Source organism: Strigops habroptila, chromosome Z (genome assembly GCF_004027225.2).
Source record: "Strigops habroptila isolate Jane chromosome Z, bStrHab1.2.pri, whole genome shotgun sequence".
In the NCBI taxonomy this organism is placed as follows: domain Eukaryota; kingdom Metazoa; phylum Chordata; class Aves; order Psittaciformes; family Psittacidae; genus Strigops; species Strigops habroptila.
In genome coordinates this window covers 24767615-24786933 of record NC_044302.2, presented here as the reverse complement: position 1 = coordinate 24786933, position 19319 = coordinate 24767615, and the positions used below count along the sequence as shown (strand labels likewise).

The 19319-nt window shown below is 47.6% G+C and overlaps 1 protein-coding gene across 6 annotated transcripts in view; it reads right to left on the bottom strand.

The window, feature by feature from the left end:
• Positions 1-9693: 9693 nt before the first annotated feature.
• The window catches only part of FAM172A (family with sequence similarity 172 member A), a 282640-nt gene continuing 273014 nt past the window's right edge, over positions 9694-19319 (bottom strand). For all 6 annotated transcript variants that reach the window (XM_030471059.1, XM_030471057.1, XM_030471056.1 and 3 more), the window contains one exon: positions 9694-11673. In XM_030471059.1, the coding sequence (XP_030326919.1) occupies positions 11531-11673 (143 nt within the window). In that variant the 3' untranslated portion in view covers positions 9694-11530. The remainder of the gene's footprint in view (positions 11674-19319) is intronic.

Genomic DNA, 19319 nt, shown 5'->3' with positions numbered 1-19319 from the left:
AAACTTTGTCCGCCTGTTTGTTTGTTTGCAGATAAGGGACATTTCCAGTTTCTAAGTTTCACTCAGGGCACCGCAGCTGCTACCAGGTAACTCTTAAAGAAGCCAATTTGGCTCCTCCTTGGCAAATCGCCTTGGATCTTCAGGCGCACGCACCTCTATTGCGCCATCCCTCCTCATGCCAGTACAGAGAACACGTTTTATTTGTGTATTTTTTTAAATTACTATTTTTTCTGTGTGTGTCTATTTTCCCTGGCAGGCAGGAGCTGCGGTGGTGTGTCCCGGAGGTGAACACCCAAGTGCGCGCAGTTCTCCCCCTTCCACCCCAGCCCTCAAATCCGCATGTCGCAGAGCGTGTTCACAGATAACATAAATAATATTAATTAATTAATTTTAAAAATTATGGAGAAATAGATTATAACTATTACAGGCGAACAAATGGAGGACAAAGAGCCGAGCCGCCCCTTCGGATGCTGATCGGGGCTTCCCTCCACACCTCCCCGGCCCCCGCCGCCAGCGCCGGGCCGCGCTGCCGGCTCCACTTAGAGGTCCGCGCCCGCGGCCAGCTCCGCGCCGCCGCAGCCCGCGCCGCTTCCCGCGGCGGGTACTAGGTGGCGCTCCGCCACGCGGGACCGCGCCGCCTGCCCACGCCGCCGCAGTCAGCTCCGCGCCCGCGCTGGCGTCCGCGGGAAGATGCGCGGAGCGCGGCGGGATGGACCTGGGCGCGCAGCCCGGCGCGTGGTTTCCAGCGGTCGGGAAGGTCGGGGTGGCCTCTGCCGCTTCCACGCGTGTCCTAAACCTCGCAGGAAACCCGGTCGGGACGGGTCTGAGCGGCCGTGAGTGCCGTGGGAAAGGCTTCAGGGGTGTCGTTTCTGAGGGAATACCAACACGTTCCCCGGAGTTATCCTCATTAACCCATGAGGACAATTACGGTGCGTCCAAAGTGCAAGTGCCAGAAAATCAAACACGGGCCTTTGATCTTTTCAGGGCTCTGAGGCATCCTCTGCATTTATTATTATTATATTGATGTATTTATTTATTTCCTCCATGGCAAGTGTCCACACCCGAGGTAAAGAATGACAACGCTAAATACCGTTTGTGTGTGCGTGGGTTTCCTTTCCAAACTCCACTCCTCGCCCCGTCACGGCTCCACGACAATCCCTGTTTTTAAAGACTAAACGTCATTTTTGTGCAGAAGAAATCGCCTCCCTGCAGGGCCGATGTTTAAAAAGTTATTACAGCAGATAAAACAACAACAACAACAAAGGAGTGAGTTAGGCTTTAAAACCATCTCTCTGTGGTGTGACCACCACTCGCGGCTGCTATTACCGTTATTAATTGAACTGGGAGGCTTCTGCATTTGCATAATTCCTGCGATACCTTGAGGAAAGTGGCCTATGAGATGGGGAAAAGTAATAAATAGTAAACAGTGAATCACCAGACGCTGCCTCGCAGACAAGGCGGGATGGGGATGGTGCTGAATTGCTCATTTGAACTCTTCCTCAAGAAACGTGGCAGCTCCTTTTTCTGTGGGATGAGTCCGAAGGCGTTTGAGTGGCCTGATTGGTAAATTTTATTAGGAATTTTGGATGGGATTATTCGGATTTGGTGCCGTGGGATCTTTGTGGAGTCTCCTTCTCATTCGATAGGTGTTAGGCTGTAACTAGGAGGCGCTGAAAACCTGAGGTGGAAAATATACAACTTGATCAGCTTCAAACCACACACACCACAAAAAAAAAAAAAAAAAAAAAAAAAAAAAAACCGAACAAAAAAAACCAAACCAAATGGCGGGGGGGGGGAAGAAAAAAACCCTCAAGAAAAAAAATCTGATACTGTTGCAAACATGTTATGGATTAAGTTAAGCAAATGGTTCTAGTTTTGCAAGGTTGAAAGCTGATAATGAAAACTTTCATGCTGAAGACTTTGGCCTTTGTTCTAACTTTAGTTACTTGCCAACAAACCTCCTTTACCTTTCCGGGAAATAAAAATAACAAAAATAACATATAAAATAATCCCCCCACACTTCATCTAGCTAGAAGAAGAGCCCTGACAACTGCCCATCTGCCGGAGCTGTGCCTGCCCTGAGCTTCGACTTCCTAGCCAGCGAAGCTCGGCCAGGTATTCGTTTTAGGAAAGAAATCGGGGAGGACTTGGTGCGTTCCCGCTCGTCAGGGCCGTGCGGCCAAGCCAGCCCCCAACTCCTTACCGGGGGTGTCACGACAGGAGGCCGAGCACCCCGTTTCCCGAAGGATTGCCAACACCTTCGGAGTTTGGATTTGTTCTTCTTCCCCTTCTCTCCCTCCCCTCCGCAGCATCAAACCCTCGCTTTAGCAGTCCCTTCGCTGAGGAAGGCTTGTGGCTTTCGGTAGGAAGGCCACCTCCCAAGCTCCCCCTCCTTGGAATTTACTCCCCCTTCGCCCCAGCTTCCCGGCGAGGTCCCCGCTGCTCTCCCCGGCAGTGTGCCGGGACATCTCTCTTCACCCTGGTGACGCCGCATGTCGCGACCCGGCGACAGGACAAACCCCCTTCCAAATTCGGGACTGGTCCCCCTCGGTGGGGCCGAGGGGGAAAGGACAGAGTGTGGGTCAGTGTGCAGAGGGATGGGGGGGGGGAGGAGGAGGAACCCCGGCTACCCGAGGGAGCAGGGACGCGCCTGGGTTTCTCCCCACTCCGGTGAATGTGACATTGACAAATGGCCGAAAGACAGGAAAAGTCATTTCAAACGACTTTGAAGGGTTATAGGAAGAGAGGGCGAGCAACGCCCAGAAGAGGTCTCGGACTCCTCCTTGGCTGGGGAAGATTTGTTTAATATTTTTTTTTTTTTCCCAATAGAGTAAAAAAAAAAGTAAAAAAAAAAAAAAAACCCAAAAAACAAAACCCCAACAAAAAAAACCCCAAAACAAAAAAACCCAAACCCGAAAACCAAACCCGGAAATAAAACACATTTGCTTTATTATTACGGGAAACTTTCCGTGCTGCCCAGGCGGAGGGGAGCCCAGGCGGGGAACAACGGTTTTAACGACCCGTCCCTGCTTGCTGAGAACGGCCAGGCGCGCAGGGTTCCACGTGGGAGCGGGACGCGGGTACTCGAGGAGGGTGGGCAGCGCACGGGGAAGCAGGGAGTGGAATCCGCCGGCTGGGGCTGAGAAGCAGAGGAGGAGCCGGTCCTGGGAAACGAGGCAGAGCAATAGACGTCTCAAACATAATATTAACAATGAAAACAAAAATCCTGCCCAGAAGCCCCCAAACCCCTCAAACCACCAGAAATTGCAACTAAATCTGGGCAACTGGGGCCAAAACCCCAGAAGCTGGGTCGGATTCTAACGAAAGCCCAGCGTTCACACTGGCTTACAAGGTGTTCAGAGAGCCCATGGCTCGCTGGAAATCTGGGGGGTCCTTTTTTTCCTGACCATAGTCAAGGGGCAGAGTGGAAGCCAGCTCTGCTCCCGGCCCTTAAAAAAATCAGATCATATATATATTAAAAAAAAACAAAAATCAAACAACAAGGAAGAAAGAGAGAAAGGAAAAAGAATTAAAAGGAAAGAAAAGAAAGGAAAATCAAACCATTAAAGGTGAATATTCAGCTCTGCAAAATATGTAAGCCTTTGGTTTCGTGTGCGTGTGGCAAAGCTTTTGATGCGGACCTCTCCCTCCGTGCCGCAGTCGACGGGTTAAGCACCCTGCCCGGTGAGGGGCTGGGGGGGGGTGTTGTACAGCCAAAACGCCCCGGAGCACCCCTCAGCGGGGATCGCACATCAGGTCCCACGCTGCCTCCACCGAGGGCCCTGGCCCCCGGGGGGCATCCTGCACCCCACCGCGGGGGTCTGGGCCGGTGGTGGCTTCAGCCGGGCCGGGAGGGTGCGGCAGGACTTGCCCCAAATGACCAGGGGACAGGACGGAGGGATGGAGCAAACGGATTCCAGGTCTCCGGCCCCTCCAGCCGGCTCTAGGTCCGGAGGGAGACCGGGAGGGGCACGGCAGGCCGGGGGGGCCCCACACGGATCCCGCCCAGGGACAGTGCCCGCAGCCCAGTGTGCTGCGGAGGGTCCAGGGCAGCAGCGTCTCCCCGGAGAGGGGGGTCTTGCGCACTGGGACTGGGCCTCGCCGGGACGGCAGGAGCTGACAGAGAGCAGGGGCAGCCCCTACACCTCCCGGTCCCTCCCCACTCGGGAGACGAGCTACACCGGGAGCAGCCACAGAGGAATTAACTTTTTCCTCCTCCTTTTTTTTTGAAATTTTTTGATTTTTATTATTTTTTATCTTCCCTGCCTCTTTTTCCCATGCCTGGCAGCCGCAGGCGGAAGAATAGCTTCTCCCCGCCTGCCCCGCTATTGTAGGTGTTTCGTGACAGCCAAGTGACCAAGCACCGCCGTGTGTGTGTGTGTATCCCCGCCTTTTAACGACCCCTCCTCTGGGGGCACCCAGGGGGTAGCAGCGGGTTCCCCGGTAGGACGGAGCGCTGCCGGCGCTCTTGGAAGGTGCTGGTCGGGATGTGCGGTGCCTGGTGGGAGCGTCCCCTCCGAGGGGGACGGGGGACGCGGGGGGCACAGAGACCCCCCCGAGCACCGGCCGCAGCGGCTGCGGCTGCGCTGTCCATGGTGCTGGGCCCGCCCAGAGCGCAGCCGGGCCCCGCCGCCGCCCGCCGTCCCCCCGGGGAAGGAAGGAGGACGGAGAGAAGCTTACGGAAGGGGCGGCGGCGGGGGTGAGCCCGGGAGCCCCTGGGAAGGGCGGCATCCTGCTGGGTGGTCCTTGCCCCGCTTTTTGGGAACGCCCCTGGCTTTGATCCGCACGATAGACTTAGCAGACTGCTCAAGGGAGACACGGTGATAAGCGAGGAGCTCCCCACCTGCAGTGCCTACCGCTCCTAGTTCTGCTTCTCCCTCCACTAACCCCTCCTCCCAAGAGCGGATACAGGGTAAACTGGCAGAAAGTACAAAGGAAACCATTTATAATCCAAATAATCATCACGATGATAATAATAAAAACCCCATTAGAAGTGCACATCGAGAGGTGCGCAAGGGGAACATCTTCCCCAGCCAGCTCCCCACCCGGGAAGGCACCGAAGGCTGGATTTTCAGTGAATTTGGGAGCGGAGGGACAAGTGAAGGGTACGAAAAAGGGGCCGGAAGAGCAAGGAAAGCCTGGGACATGCAGCGCCCGACTCCGGGCTGCGAACCGGCGGATCCGGATTTACAAGTTCCGTGCAATCTTCATGGCTTTCTCCTCAAAATGCGGGCGAGCAGGACTGGGCACAACACCGGGGAGGCCATTATTCTAGTAACTGCTTGGGGGCATGGAGGACTCTTCACACCAGGGGCTTTACTATAGAAAACTAGATTTCTTCTTTTGGGAAGTGAACCTTGAGAAGGGAAGTCATAAAACAGTGCCGGAAGGAGGGGAGATGCGCAGGGAGGTTATTTATCTAATTGTGCCAGAGATAGCAGCTTTAAAGAAGGGGGGTTGAAGGCAGCGGTCTGGAGACAGTGCTTTACCAGGCATTAGGGGATTAGGTAGGGCTTGAGTAAAGAGAAATGGAAACGACAAAGGAGAGGACCCAGGCCTTTCCTCAGAGGAGTCCGCTCTCTCCTGCGCTGCATTTAGTGGGGAATAAATGATGCTATTGTCTCCGCAGGGATAAATCAGCCTGTAGAACCGTCCCCCTCCCCGAAATATTCCTATTTACTTGACCCTGTTAGAGGGGTGCAGGGAGCAGGGGGCGTGTTTGAGGCGGGCGGTGTGTGTGGAATTCAATCCGCTGCCAGGGAGAGAATGCCTGGGAGCGGGGTCTCCTCTCCGGCTCCCGCCGGCGCCCCCGAACGCCGCTCGGCAGCCAGAGGAGGGTGGAGAAGAGATTCTTGTCTCACAGCACTATTATTACTTCCCACTCGTGTTTCCTCCTTGCTCTTGCGAGCCTAGGAGGCGGTGCGAGGCTGGCGCCTGCCTGGGAATGGCCCGGGAGTCAAAACGTCCCCGCGTAGCTCCCGCAAACTTCGCGGGTGCCAGTCTGTGTTGGAAACTCACTTCTCCCCGGGAAGGGCTTTTCGGGTTGAGGATAACGAAAGGGAAAAAAGACAAACCCCCTCAAAACCGATGGTAAAAACACTTCCCCACAGGGCTGCGCGGTCCTTCTACGAAGCTGCTCCCCCTGCCGCCACCAGGTCAGGGATTACTGCGGTCTACGTTACTCCAAATAAACACCTTTTCAAAAGTTTATCCTTCCCAAGAGCCTAGAGGGACCTAAGAGCAAGGCTCCAAACCGTGGGGGCTTCCCGCAGCAAGGTCATGGCTTGGAGACGGGAGGATTTTTGGTGGTTTTGGTGGGTTTTTTTCCCCGTCAAAATTAAACTTATCCCCACCAGGTTTGCAGGTAACCTACACGTCCGAGAGGTCCTCCCGCAGCCTGCGTCAATACTTTTATTTTAGTTCACTTTTAAATCGGCTTCAAGCAAAACCTAAGCCTTTCCAGCAGCACCGCTGCAGATGGAGGAGGAGGAGGGGGATCATCACCGTCGGCCAGTTCCCATCACCAGGTCCCTTCCTCCTCATAACAAGGCGTTTTTAGTCGAGAGGGAAATTTGGAGTGTGTGTATCATAGCTGGAGCGTGCGGTTATTGTACAAGTGATGGACCAGAACAAATTCTGCAGCTCGGGAATTGCTTTTCTTCGTATTTAAGCCCAATATCTATATACGAGGGGCGGGAGGGGGGCAGTGTCCAACGGAAAGAATAAAACTGCTCAGAACGGGTGAAATTAAACCCAATGGTCACAGTGGGCTTGTTGAGAGAGGGTTTCTCTGCGTTTCTCACATTTGGCTACTTCTTCTTTTTTACTTTTTTTCCCTTTTTTCCTTTTTTTTTTTTTTTTTTTCCTCCCACCATTTAAACGACAGCACTCAGGACGGCGAAATTTAGAGATGCAGTAAAGCTGCTTGTCTGAATCCACTTTGAAGTAAGAATGCTAGTGGGTCTGAAATCCAGATCTACCAGCTAATCTCTAGTTTTGCCTTCAAACGGAATTCAGCTACAAAGAGCTTGGAAAGATTTTGCATCTATTCAAGAGGCACAACATCTTTAATTTTCTGAGGAGCAAAAACTCCCCAAGAAACTTCATATAGCTCCTTAGGTTTTGCTTAGCATACGTGATAAAACATTGATTGTCGCAGTTTGGTGACCCATGAAATTTGGGGGTTAGTTTTCTCTTCAGACCAAAGCATATAATTATGCAAATAAAGAGCTGTCACTGATCTAGTGAAATACTCACAAACACATGCAATCCGAAATGGAACAGAAAAGTGAAAATTTGTGGTATTATGATGGTACAATGATAAACAACATCTCCTTCGAAGTTTCTTGAGAAGTACATTTTTCACACTTTGTCTAGTGCGTCAACATAACATGGGCACACACACACACACGGTACACGTTCCTCAGAGATAGTTATCCACACACACACATCCCTCAGCTCTGTAAGATGCAGCTCTACCCAGGTGCAGGTGGATGTACACATTCTTGGCAGGTTATTTTGGGTTTGGCTGGCTCCAGAATGGTGAAATGTGCGGCTCCACGCGGTTTTAGATGTGGCACTTTGTATTCTGAATGAAATTCCTAGAGGGAAAAAAGTACCCAAACCCAAACAAACCGAAAAACCAACAAACCAAACCCAAAAAACCCAGCCCAAAAGCCTCCAAACAATTAGTGATTTGTCTTTGGGACAGAGAAAAATGCTTATTCCCAAGAAAAGCATCATCATCTTTTGACTTGAGCGCAGGAGAATCGCACTACCACTACTGTAACCAGCTTATCGCCATGTATGGACAATGCAGATGATGGATTTTTTTTCCTTTTTGCTTCCTGTTATCCACGTGTCGTGTCCCTCCGTCCCCCCTCACCTCCCTGCCGTGCTGTGTTTGGGTGTCCACTGATGGGTCCCACCGTGGCATTTCGGCACACACAACCATGTGCAAACCTTTTGGGCAGGTGGGCCATAAGCCTTTGGGACATGAGGAACTGAGGGATTCTCCTGTAGATCCTGTCCTAGTCAGTTTTGCTGGGTTTTGGTCCTTTTTTGGTTTTCTTTCTTTTTCTTTCTTTCCTTCTTTTCTTTCTTCCTTCCTTTCCTTCCTTTCCTTCCTTTCCTTCCTTCCTTCCTTCCTTCCCTCTCTTCTTCCTTTTTCTTTTTTTTTCTTTTTCTTCTTTCTTTCTCTTTCTTTTCTTCCTTCCTTTCTTTCTTTCTTCCTTTCTTCCTTTCTTCCTTTTTCTTTCTTTCTTCCTTTCTTTCTTTCTTTCTTTTTCTTTCTTTCTTTCTTTCTTTCTTTCTTTCTTTCTTTTTCTCTTTCTTTCTTTCTTTCTTTTTTCTTTTTCTTTTTCTTTTTCTTTTTCTTTTTCTTTTTCTTTCTTTCTTTCTTTCTTTCTTTCTTTCTTTCTTTCTTTCTTTCTTTCTTTTCTTTCTTTCTTTTTCTCTTTCTTTCTTTCTTTCTTTTTCTTTTTCTTTCTTTTTCTTTCCTTCCTTTCTTTCTTTCTTTCTTTCTTTCTTTCTTTTCTTTCTTTCTTTCTTTCTTTCTTTCTTTTCTTTCTTTCTTTCTTTCTTTCTTTCTTTCTTTCTTTCTTTCTTTCTTTCTTTCTTTCTTTCTTTTCTTTCTTTCTTTCTCTTTCTTTTTCTTTCTTTCTTTCTTTCTTTCTTTCTTTCTTTCTTTCTTTCTTTCTTTCTTTCTTTCTTTCTTTCCTTTTCTTTTTTCTTTCTTTTTCTTTTTCTTTTCTTTCTTTCTTTCTCTTTCTTTCCTTTTTTCCTTTTCTTTTCTCTTTCATTTTCTTTTCTTTTCTTTTCTTTTCTTTTCTTTTCTTTTCTTTTCTTTTCTTTTCTTTTCTTTTCTTTTCTTTTCTTTTCTTTTCTTTTCTTTTCTTTCTTTCTTTTCTTTTCTTTTCTTTTTTTCTTTTCTTTTCTTTTCTTTTCTTTCTTTTCTTGTTCTGTTCTGTTTTCTTTTCTTTCTGTGTGTGACTTCGGCGTGCCCAGCCCCAAAATAACGCAGGGCATGGGCTGCTGCATGACGGTGGCAAGGAGTTTCCCCGTGATGAAATCAGGAGAAGGCTGATGTCAGACCTCTCTCTGCTAAAGACATCGCAGCATGAGGGACCAGCGGCGCGCAAGCGTAAGAAACGCCGATCCCATGGGACCTCTTGAATCGAGATTCATCCCTCATAAGAGTGCTTTAGGGCTACCGTCACCCCCTTTCCATGGCACACACTGGGATGCTCTCACACCTTCCTCGCTTCCAGCTCACCGGGGCGACACTTGCTGCTGTCCCTGCTTACCGCAGCCCGCGCATCCTCCGCAGAGAGGGACGGAGATGCCGTCTCCCTAGTTTCACTTCCCTCCCCCCCCCCAAAAAAAAAAGATCTTTCTCCGCGACGAACTGCTCAAACGCGTCTCCCAGGGTCTTACTTTTATGCTGTTTAGGATTGGCTAAAGGGGAGAGGATCGCCGGGGCGCATAGGGTGGAAGCCTATGGTCGCTTGGGAAGAGGGAGTGGAGGGGGGGCTGGACACACATCCCTCGCCCCATCCACCCCCCTGAGCAGTGGCTGTGTGCGGCGAGGCAGGGCCCCTGTCTGCGAGCACCCCCCAACCCGCACCCCTCGCGTGTTTCCTTGGAGGGGGGGACCCCGCGCAGCTCCACGGGGTTCGCAAAGGACACAAGGAGGACAGAAAAGAGCATCTTTATTTTTTGCGTTCCGTGAAAGCGCAGCAGTACCAGCGGCAAGAAGACCCCTCCCCCGCACCCCCTCCGGCTTTACAGAAGCGGCAACGCCGGCCAGGCCAGGGGCACGGTACAGAATAGGCCGTAAAAAACAGTCCGTCGTTAACAGTACAAATGTTTTTTTGTACATTTCGTTTCTCATCGGCACTTGAAAAAAAAGATCCGTTCCTGCGACGTTTGGCACCCCGGAGACCCCCATCTCGGCCCCCTGTTGCAGGACACACCCCCCAGCACCAGGTTCCCCTCCGGGAACAAAAACTGCTGAGCACGGAATTTGCGCTGATCCCCCTCCGCGTAGGCAGATCCTGAGCGCCTCCCAGGAGGGATGCTTGGAAGGCGGAGAGGTTAAATGGTGCTGGAGGGGGGGAACCCTGCTATGAGCAGACAGAGTGCAGAAAGTCCCCCCAGCCCAAGGATTTCATCCCAAATCCGTCCAGGTTCCTCTTTGTACCCCCCGACAGAGACACTGCTGACTTTGCACCGTGATAGAGGCACCACACTCACTTTGGCATCACCCCGTCTTAACACTCCTCCACCTCCCCACGTATCCCAGCTGTAGGATAGGAATCATTCCATGAGGGGGATGGGATGAGGTGGCATGGAGGTCCCAAAGCCATGTGTTTAAGTGTTGCCTCCTCAGCACTAACAGCGTCAGAGCTGAGGTGGGCACGGCCACTGGTGAAAAGATCACTTTAATTCAGCATCATCAACACTCAAAGACCTTAATTAGCGTGCTTGCTCGCTGGGCACGCTATCAGGCACGTCTTGTTGCTTAGTTTCAGCGGAGAAAAGCTGCCAACAGTGATGGTGGTGGCTTCGGCTGCGCTTCCCACCCTGCCCCACGCATGGCATAGAGTCTCCATGCAGAGCAGTGTCCCTCCTCCAGCATCTGGGAAAGTGGGGGCAAACCCCTGTGCTTAGGAAATAGAGAATAACCTTGTGTGGCAAGTCACTACCAACCCTCCATGTGGAAATGGAAGCATCTTTGCGTTTAAAAGTGAACAGGAAGATGTGTGATGTATGTGTCTTTCTTTTTTTTTTGCCTTTTTTTTTTTGCTGTCCTATTTCACAGTGTAATCCAGCCAGTCAATGAACAGGCAGGTTTTTTTTAAGTGGAGCTTTCAAAATGAAAAGAAGATCTACAGATACTGCCACTGATCTGGTAGGAAGACAAAATCTCTACAACAAAGGGGCTTTCCTACAAATCTGGACCAAACTTCTTGGACCCTCTGACCAGCAGAAAATGAAAGAGTCAAGAGTTGATCCCACTTGGTCCCAGAGAAAGAGAAGGCTATTGGGTGTAAAATCACAGGCTGGTTAGCACTTCTGAGTTAGAGCTGTCTTTTTAAAAAAGAGTAATTTCTATTTAATTCTGTCCTGAAATAGAAGGAAGCAGCAAAAAAATCCCGCGGGCGACAGGACCGCGACAAAGCTGTTAAATTCTGGCATCAGCTTGGTGCAGGGCTATGTCAGGGCAATTAGAGATGCACCATGCTGCACTGTGCAGTACCACTGTCAGCCTTAATCTGCACGCTGATGGGCAGCACGAAATCCATGTTACAGCCCACAGGAAGCACAACCAGTGAACCCATATTGCTTTGACAGTTGCACTCATCTAGAAATAATGCAAAACGCTATTTAGATGTATACATCACGACCCTGTGCTCTACGAAGAAAACAATCTAATGAGGGGCTGAGAGGCTCCTCGCAGAAAAGCAGCGAAGAGGTGGTTGTTGGTGGTGGTGTTTGTGTTTTGTTTTCTTTTTTTCCTCCCCTCCTTTTACAATTCTTCGTATTTTATCCTGTTGGAGCGCCGTGTTGGGGTTGGTTTCACTGAGCTGTTCTTCGCCTCCATTGCCTCACTGAAGAACTTGAAAATAGATGGAAAACTCTTCCAGGAAGTTAGTTCATGGCGCTCTGTACCTGCAAAATACAAAGGTGACAGTTTGACTGGGGGTGGGGGTGTCATTGTGCTGCTGCCTGGGAACAGGAACGACCACGTACATACAGACATAGGCACGCAGACACATGTGTGGCCACCTAGGTTGCAGATCTGAGACACTGAACATGTCTTGGGCCCAGGCAAGTGAGACCCCAAAGCACCCTGCTAACCAAAACTTTGCTAAAACATCTCACCTGAGTGGTGTAGCTTTGGAGAAAAAGTGTCTGCTTCTCACGGTTGGTGTACTTTGTATTAATTCTTTTCCATTTTACAAGGCTTTTAGCCTGACATACACATTTTTAAGCAAAAGAGAACACCTGGTCTGAACAACAACCTATGCGTCACGTAGGTATCCTTCCTGCACCTTTTCCCAACATCCCATAGGTGATACTTAGGCACTAAAGTAGACTTCTCCAACTTACCTCTTCTCTCACCATACAGATTCACCTCTTTTTTGGTTTTTTGGGTTTTTTTTTTGGTTCTTCTATTGTTTTACAAGTGCCTCCTTCAATGCACTGCTCATTTGCTTTATTTAAACAAAAAACCCCACAACAACCCCCAAAACAAAATCAAGATGATGGAGGTAGGCAGCTAAGAGTTGTAAAAGAGTTGGGACCTCTTTTTGGTTAACCCAATTTTGTGGAGATGCTGCCTGGAAGTCTCTAGATCCTGGGCCTCCATTTGATACTTTAACATTGTTAATGATAATTCTTTAGTCTCTAATAGTAGGTCATTGCTATGGTTACTCTACAATGGTGCAACACTTCATTTTCCCCTTCAGCTATTCGCTGAGACCTGGTAACCACATTTGTTGCTTAGCAACAGTTTTGTGACAGTATTACAATCTGGGGGTGACAACAATGAAGGACACAGTGGTCATGGCCTGCCCGGTGGACAGGGATGCAGTGTGGGGCAGCCGAAGGTGTCTGTGGTTCATGGGCAGCTGACAGTGCCCAGGGATGCAGTAGAGCAGCTCTGGAGGGATGCCCGCACACACACCTTCACACCCCAACAGGACCCTCAACCCCGTGTACCCACCCTTGGTGGCTCCATGCATGTCATCTCCTCTGGAAGGTCTTTGATGGAGGCGCTACCCATCATGTAACCCTCCCACCTCGCTCCCTTAAAGGCAGCCTTCAGACAAGCTCCTCCAAAAAAAGCCCTCTACAGAAAGACACCACTTCTCACACAAAGAGATGGTTTTGTACAAAGGGGATCCATGTCATGCGCACATACTCAGATTCCCCCCCACTCTCCGCAACCGTTGTATGGAGACAATTCATGATACCTCACACAGATTTCCCAGAGGCACCTTTTACACAAGTCCTTCCCACCTCTGAATTCACCCATCTCTGTGCAAGCCCTGCTTGCTGGGAGGCAGTCTGTCCTACCAAGCAGTTGGTGGACTTGGCAGCATGAGGTTTATGGTTGGACTTGCTGATCTTTGAGGTCTTTCCAACCTGAACGATTCAATGGCTCTATGGTTCTATTTTGTAGGTGGCCTTCAAGGCAGACCACCTACCCCACCCCCTATGAGAGCCACCCCACAGCCATATTGACCAATGCATGTTCCCCAGCATCGGGTCATCCTGTACGCAGAGGTGTGTCACCACTGCATGGTGTATACTGTGTATACCATAGCAGAAGGATAAAACTTCCCTTCCAGCACAACCGCCGGCCTAACAGACCTGTTCCTCAGGTTATGGCATGGCTGGGTACACTGCCCACTGTCACTATGCAATGACACCAGTAAAGGCATCATTTATCAACGCCAGTTTTATGGAGGGACAGGCTGTTCTAGCACATTCCAAGGATGCTCCTGCACAGGCAGGTCTTACACACCTGTGTCACAGCACATGGTAACAGCTGTTCGAGCCTCAAGAGGCAAAACATCTTCCAATGTGGCTTTCTGGGCCCTACATGCATGCCTTCCATGCAGACATGTCTCTGTCACTCCTGCCTGCCTGCATCTGTCTCTTCTGTCTTGATCATATTCACCCTCACTAATACCCACCAGATTAAATTAGATGAAAACATAGGCACGGAACATTATGCTGGGTTTCCCTCCCCCCGCTTTCTTTCTTTTTATGAACAACCTTCCTGCTCTGAAAGGGCCACTGAGAAACAAAAAATGACAAAACACTAAGTTTCTGAAGCGTCCCAGTCCCTTTCTTGTCCTGCTTTCTCCCATGGACCCTCCTCATGTCATCAAGAGAGATCAGGCTTACATTCACTAGTGTTACTGAAACTGATTAAGCTACAGCTTTCCTGTAGCAAACCCTCTCAGCCCATCCCTCTCAAAATACAATTCCAGCTTTGAGTCTAGAGGGACTCAATGATTCAGCAGTCCGAAGCAATTTTAACACTCCCTATTTTCCCTTTCCTAGTAACAATCTTACTGACAGATGAACAATTTCCCTGGTGATGAAATCACTACAATGGCTATTCAGTTTCCAGGATTATGACAATTCTTTGCTTGATTAATATTGCAATAAGAAAAGCTTGCCAAGTATCTGTCTTGGCCCTTTATAATCATTTAAAGGTCAAATTTTGTCCTAACGTAATCACATTCAACTACTACTACAGGGGGAGGCCTAAAAATTTAACACTGCACAGACTGTGCATTTATGATTTATGTATTAGAGGCTCAGAAAATCAGATAGAAGCAAGAGGAGTTATGTCCTAAGGGTGATGACAGATTTGGCCATAAGGTTTTTGCAAGAGGAAAAATATCATTGATGACTGCAATCTCAACTGTGTATTTAGTAGCAGACAAATCTAAATTGAATGCATGAGCAGCCATCTATTTTTTGATAGAATTGTTTGTGGGAGTTGGATAATAAGAAGCAGTTGTACTGAAGCCAAGGTCCTCTAAGGTATATATGTATGTATCTCCTTAGTGCTCACTAATTTCAACGGCCGCGATAATAAACCACACAATTCAATCTACTATAATAAGTGGTGGGTTGTTGCACAACATAAAGTGCTTTCAGACATTAATTACTTGAGAAATCTTAGGAGCATGCTGCAATGAAAATACATATAAAAACTGTTAAGTGTGGGAGATGGCTAGAACATCCTAAAATATGCTAAGGCTACAGTTGCAAGAGAAAAAAACTATCAACCCCCCCGTTCCCAGCCCCAGAGAAATGCCATAAAAGCAGCATCTTGCTCTTGTAAAGAGATAAGGAGAACTGAATGTCTATTTCAACATGTACAGAATATCACTGGAAAGGAGCTCCAAAGAGAAGGTTGATTCAGTAACGCGTGAGGTGAGATGAGTGATGGCTGTAAGATGGTGAACAAGTTTCAGAATCAATTTGCCCACCATCACAAAGAGATATTGACAATTAGAAGTAATGAAGACTTGCCAATACTGTCATTGATACAAGAAAAACCAGGTAAGGGAATACTCACAAAAATTTAATATACAGATCATCAGGTCTGGTAACATGCATCTAAGGGTCTTCAGGGAATCAGTTAATGAACTTGACGAACTACTGGCAATTATTTCTGAGAATTCATGCACAATCAGATAGGCACCAGAGGACTGGGGTGGGAGGAAAAACAATGCTAATTTGAGAAAAGGAGGGTTAATTGAAAGTTCTGCAAGTAAAATCTACCTTTGAATATCAGCAAAATAAGAGATCAACATTAAAAAACACCTTTAAGGCAACAGGAGCCTTAGAACAGAGCAGGATTTGACAAGACCTTCGCTGCTCTAATGGGCTACGGTCACCCCTACCTCTCATTTACAGATGAGTTGCTTCACTCCAGCTGAGGAGACCTCACAGTATTTGAGATATATGGTAATGCAGCTCCCAGCTACGCGGAGCCGTGCCTGTGCTGGCTCTAGCTGTAAGCAGCATGTCCACTAGCAGTCACAGTGCACCCATCTTGGCAGGCTGGGTCCAGTCATCTCATCTCATCTCAGCACTGTTCCTTGCTGGATGGCAGTTTGGAGTCTGCTCTCTGCAATCACTGCTGCAAGTCGGGAACTGCATCACAGAATCATAGAAGGGTTTGGATTGGAAAGGACCTTAAAAGCTCCTCCAGTTCCAACTCCCCCCTGCCACAGGCAGTGACACCTTCCAATAGACCAGGTTGCTCAAGGCTCTGTCCAACCTGGCCTTGAACACTGCCAGGGATGGAGCATTTACCACGTCTTTAGGCAACCTGTTTCAGTGCATCACCACCCTAAACGTCACATTTCAGCTGCATCTGTGACATAAGTTACGGTACCCCAGACTATGTTGGAAAATGGCAGTGGTGCACTTGCTGGGGAAGTGGCCAGAACCTCTGAGAACGCAAGTAATAGGTAATGATATGGACTTGAAAATACACCTATAAAGCCCCAGAGGGAATGGTATTAGTGCTCAGGTCTTTTAAACATGGTTAGTAGTGATCTGAAAGAATAATGAGAGTGCTTATTAGACAATAAGATTAACCAGCAAATGATATATTGAATGGGAGATGATACAAACATAAGAAGGGATGGAGAAATAATAATAAGAAAAAGAGCAGCCTAAATGGGTAGTGAAAATAGAGAAGGGGAAAAGCAAAGATTAAAACTGGGATCCATGTCTGCACGGGTGGCTGTGCAATGTTACTGGGCAAACAACCCTGGTAGCGACTTGCACACGCGTGTGCTTTTGCTGCCTCCCCTTTCCACTCCCACTCAGGAAAAGCACCTCTTTGCCCAGAGAGGCTGATGAACTCCTCCGCCTGAGTCCACAGAGGGAAGGAGCTCGGCAATCCCCATAATTCACTCTTGCAGAGCAAACACCAGCCGTGCAGGACAAAAGTGCCCTCCTATGGTGCCTGCCCACTGCGCCGGACAAAAGCCTCCTCCTGCAGTGCTCAGAAGATGCGCGCCACAATGGTGGCCCCCCGCTGCATTTACAAGATGTGTGGGACAAAGATTTCCCATGCCGCACAGGAGCCCAGAGGGCTCTCCGTACGCGCCTTCGTGCTGGAATACATCCACAGAGGTAAGTTTCCAGGAACTTGAGAAGCTTCTCTGCAGGTATTAGCTACAGGGCTGATCTTAGGTCTGCTTCTCCAACTGCCAGCTTGCCTCTGAATAGCACAGGCTTGAGAATGAATTAAGGGTGTTCCATGCCTCTGGGTTTATTCCCCATTAGGACAGAGAGCCTTGCTGCTCTTCACGAAGCACCTCGTTCATGAAGAGTCTGCAACTGGTTTCAGGAAGAGCAAGCTCTGTCCCTGTGGTCATGGTCCCTGCCATACTGCAAATCATTGATGCCAGTATTGGGCAGGACATGAGCTTCGTGATCTTGTCGCCTGACATTAGCAGAGGTTGCTTTAATACTTATGATTTAATGTAGAAGGCCCTAAGTCTTATCAAAACTTGATTTCAATGGTTCAAAGGCTGAAATGCAGACTTTTGGGGGCATCTGCATGAACAGAAGCACTTTAAAACTTACCAAACATGCTCTACTCTGATTTCCCTAACTCTGAGAAGCAACACAATTCATTCTTCCTTTACAAATAAATGAATGAACAAGCCAACACCATCTGACCTGGGAACATGAGTGTAATACGCCTTTCAGAAAGCGTTTTTCCTCCCAAAGTTATGAATCAGTGGAAATATCTTTCTTTCCTTCTTCCTCACATTATTTAGACAAACACTCAATAAAGTCTTCATGTAAGACTTTATCCCTTAAGTATGTAATTCTGTAGTGATGTAATGATAGTGTTCATATCGCATTTACGTGTGATAAAAAGATACCTCCTGCTTTTCCTGCATCCATCTTTCTGCATGCTATTAAATGACTTATAAGCAGGAATTTATCTCTCCATTTTTTTTTTTTTTTTTTTACCTTTGAGTGTGTCAGACGTTATCAAGAATGACAGAATTATTTTTAATTCATAAGTTTTCTCCATTTATGATTCCTGGATCCTATGGATTTGCACAGGAAGAAATTATTGTGTCTGTTGTGACTATTTTGGTCTGCTGATCTAAACCTCCAGGTCTCAAACCCCGAAACAGAACAAGCTCTCAGAGCACCATGAGTAAAGCTGAGGAAAAAAGGAGATTAAAAAAAACAACAATTTTGCTTAAAATCTCTAAATACTTCTGACAGGGAGGATGAGAGCTTCAGGAAAAGTTGGGAAGGAGTCCGTTAGCTCAAGGGCTTTAAGAACCAATGACCTTAGGAGCTTCTGCATATGCACTTCCAGGCATTGCAATGGTAAAGAAAGGTTAAACGCTTAGGTGAAATTAAAAGACAAGCCATACAGCAATTAATGAAATGGAAGCAGTGATTTCTGAAGGGACATAATAAAAACAACCCAAACACAAACCTCGATGTGTTTAGTTTGTCTAAGAAGTAATAGTTTGTGAGTCATGAACATAATAATCTAAAAGCAACTTTGTAGGGAAATGAATTTTTTGGAGGAGCCAAGAGGGAAGAAATAGAGAAATCTGAAGAAATGAAATACAGCTTATAAAGGGGGCTTAGGCACACAGTGAACTGGTTTAGACGCAATATTCACCCAAAGAAAATTGTGGGAACCTTTGTAGCAATGCTAGAGAACAGACTACACATACTAAAGACATTTTATACTTGGTTATTATCTCCTGTGACATAGAACAGTGCTTATTTTTGTTGGACATTTGTTATCTCTTAATGTCTCTAGTGGGATGATGGAAAGAGAGCAACAAGCATCCCACCAACTCAGAGCAAAGATTACCTCTGAACTCCCATACTTGCAATCAGCTTTTCTTCACCCCTAGTTTACAATGCACAAACTACTCATAAGAAGCAAGTGGTTTAAAAAGGTAAGAAAATATTTAATGAATTCCTCTTGCCCCATGAGCAACAGATGCAGAGATTCATGCAAAAGCTCACTGCAAGCAAGGTTTGCAAAGCAGGAAAGAGATAAAAGGGCTAACACAGCTGCCATTTTTCACTACTCTTCATCAAATATTAAGGGCAGCCTCATGAGCACCAGTCATTTGTTTGCTCCTCTGCATGCTATCTGGCCAGAAAAATGAAAGTTGTAAGGTCATTCCCTCCTGATCACAGGTTACCAAAAATCAGGTAATTTTTTGGGTCACCAAAAATTGACTCATTTTCTTTTGAGTATATATTAAAAAAGTATATATATTTTATACATTCTATAAAGTATGTATATCAAATAGCTATAGGGTCTTCCCAGCAAGAAGCAGGTAACCAGGACAAAACTGCTATTAATTAATACCAATGAAAATAGCCATGATAATACAAATCGCATTGCATTACATAATACATGTAATTGCATGTATTACATAATACAAGTAACTGCATTAAAAAAAAGAAGGGTTTACAAACAGCTAAAACCACAGGCTGATTAATCTTATTTGTGCAAAACATCCCAAATTTGCACTGGGACCCCTGCTGTACCCAGGCAACTGTGGGGATGAAGTTACGCAAACGCAGCCTTTGCCCTGACATCATTTGAGGACTGCCAAGCAAAGGGAAGCCACAGCAGAAAAATCAGAGCCCCCCAAAATTCACACTGAGGTGGAGAGGTCGCCTCCATCAGAGCCTTTTGTGTGGATATCTCACTTCCCAAACATCTGTGAGAGGCAGCAAGTTGAGGATGCCCCATCCCTGGCAGT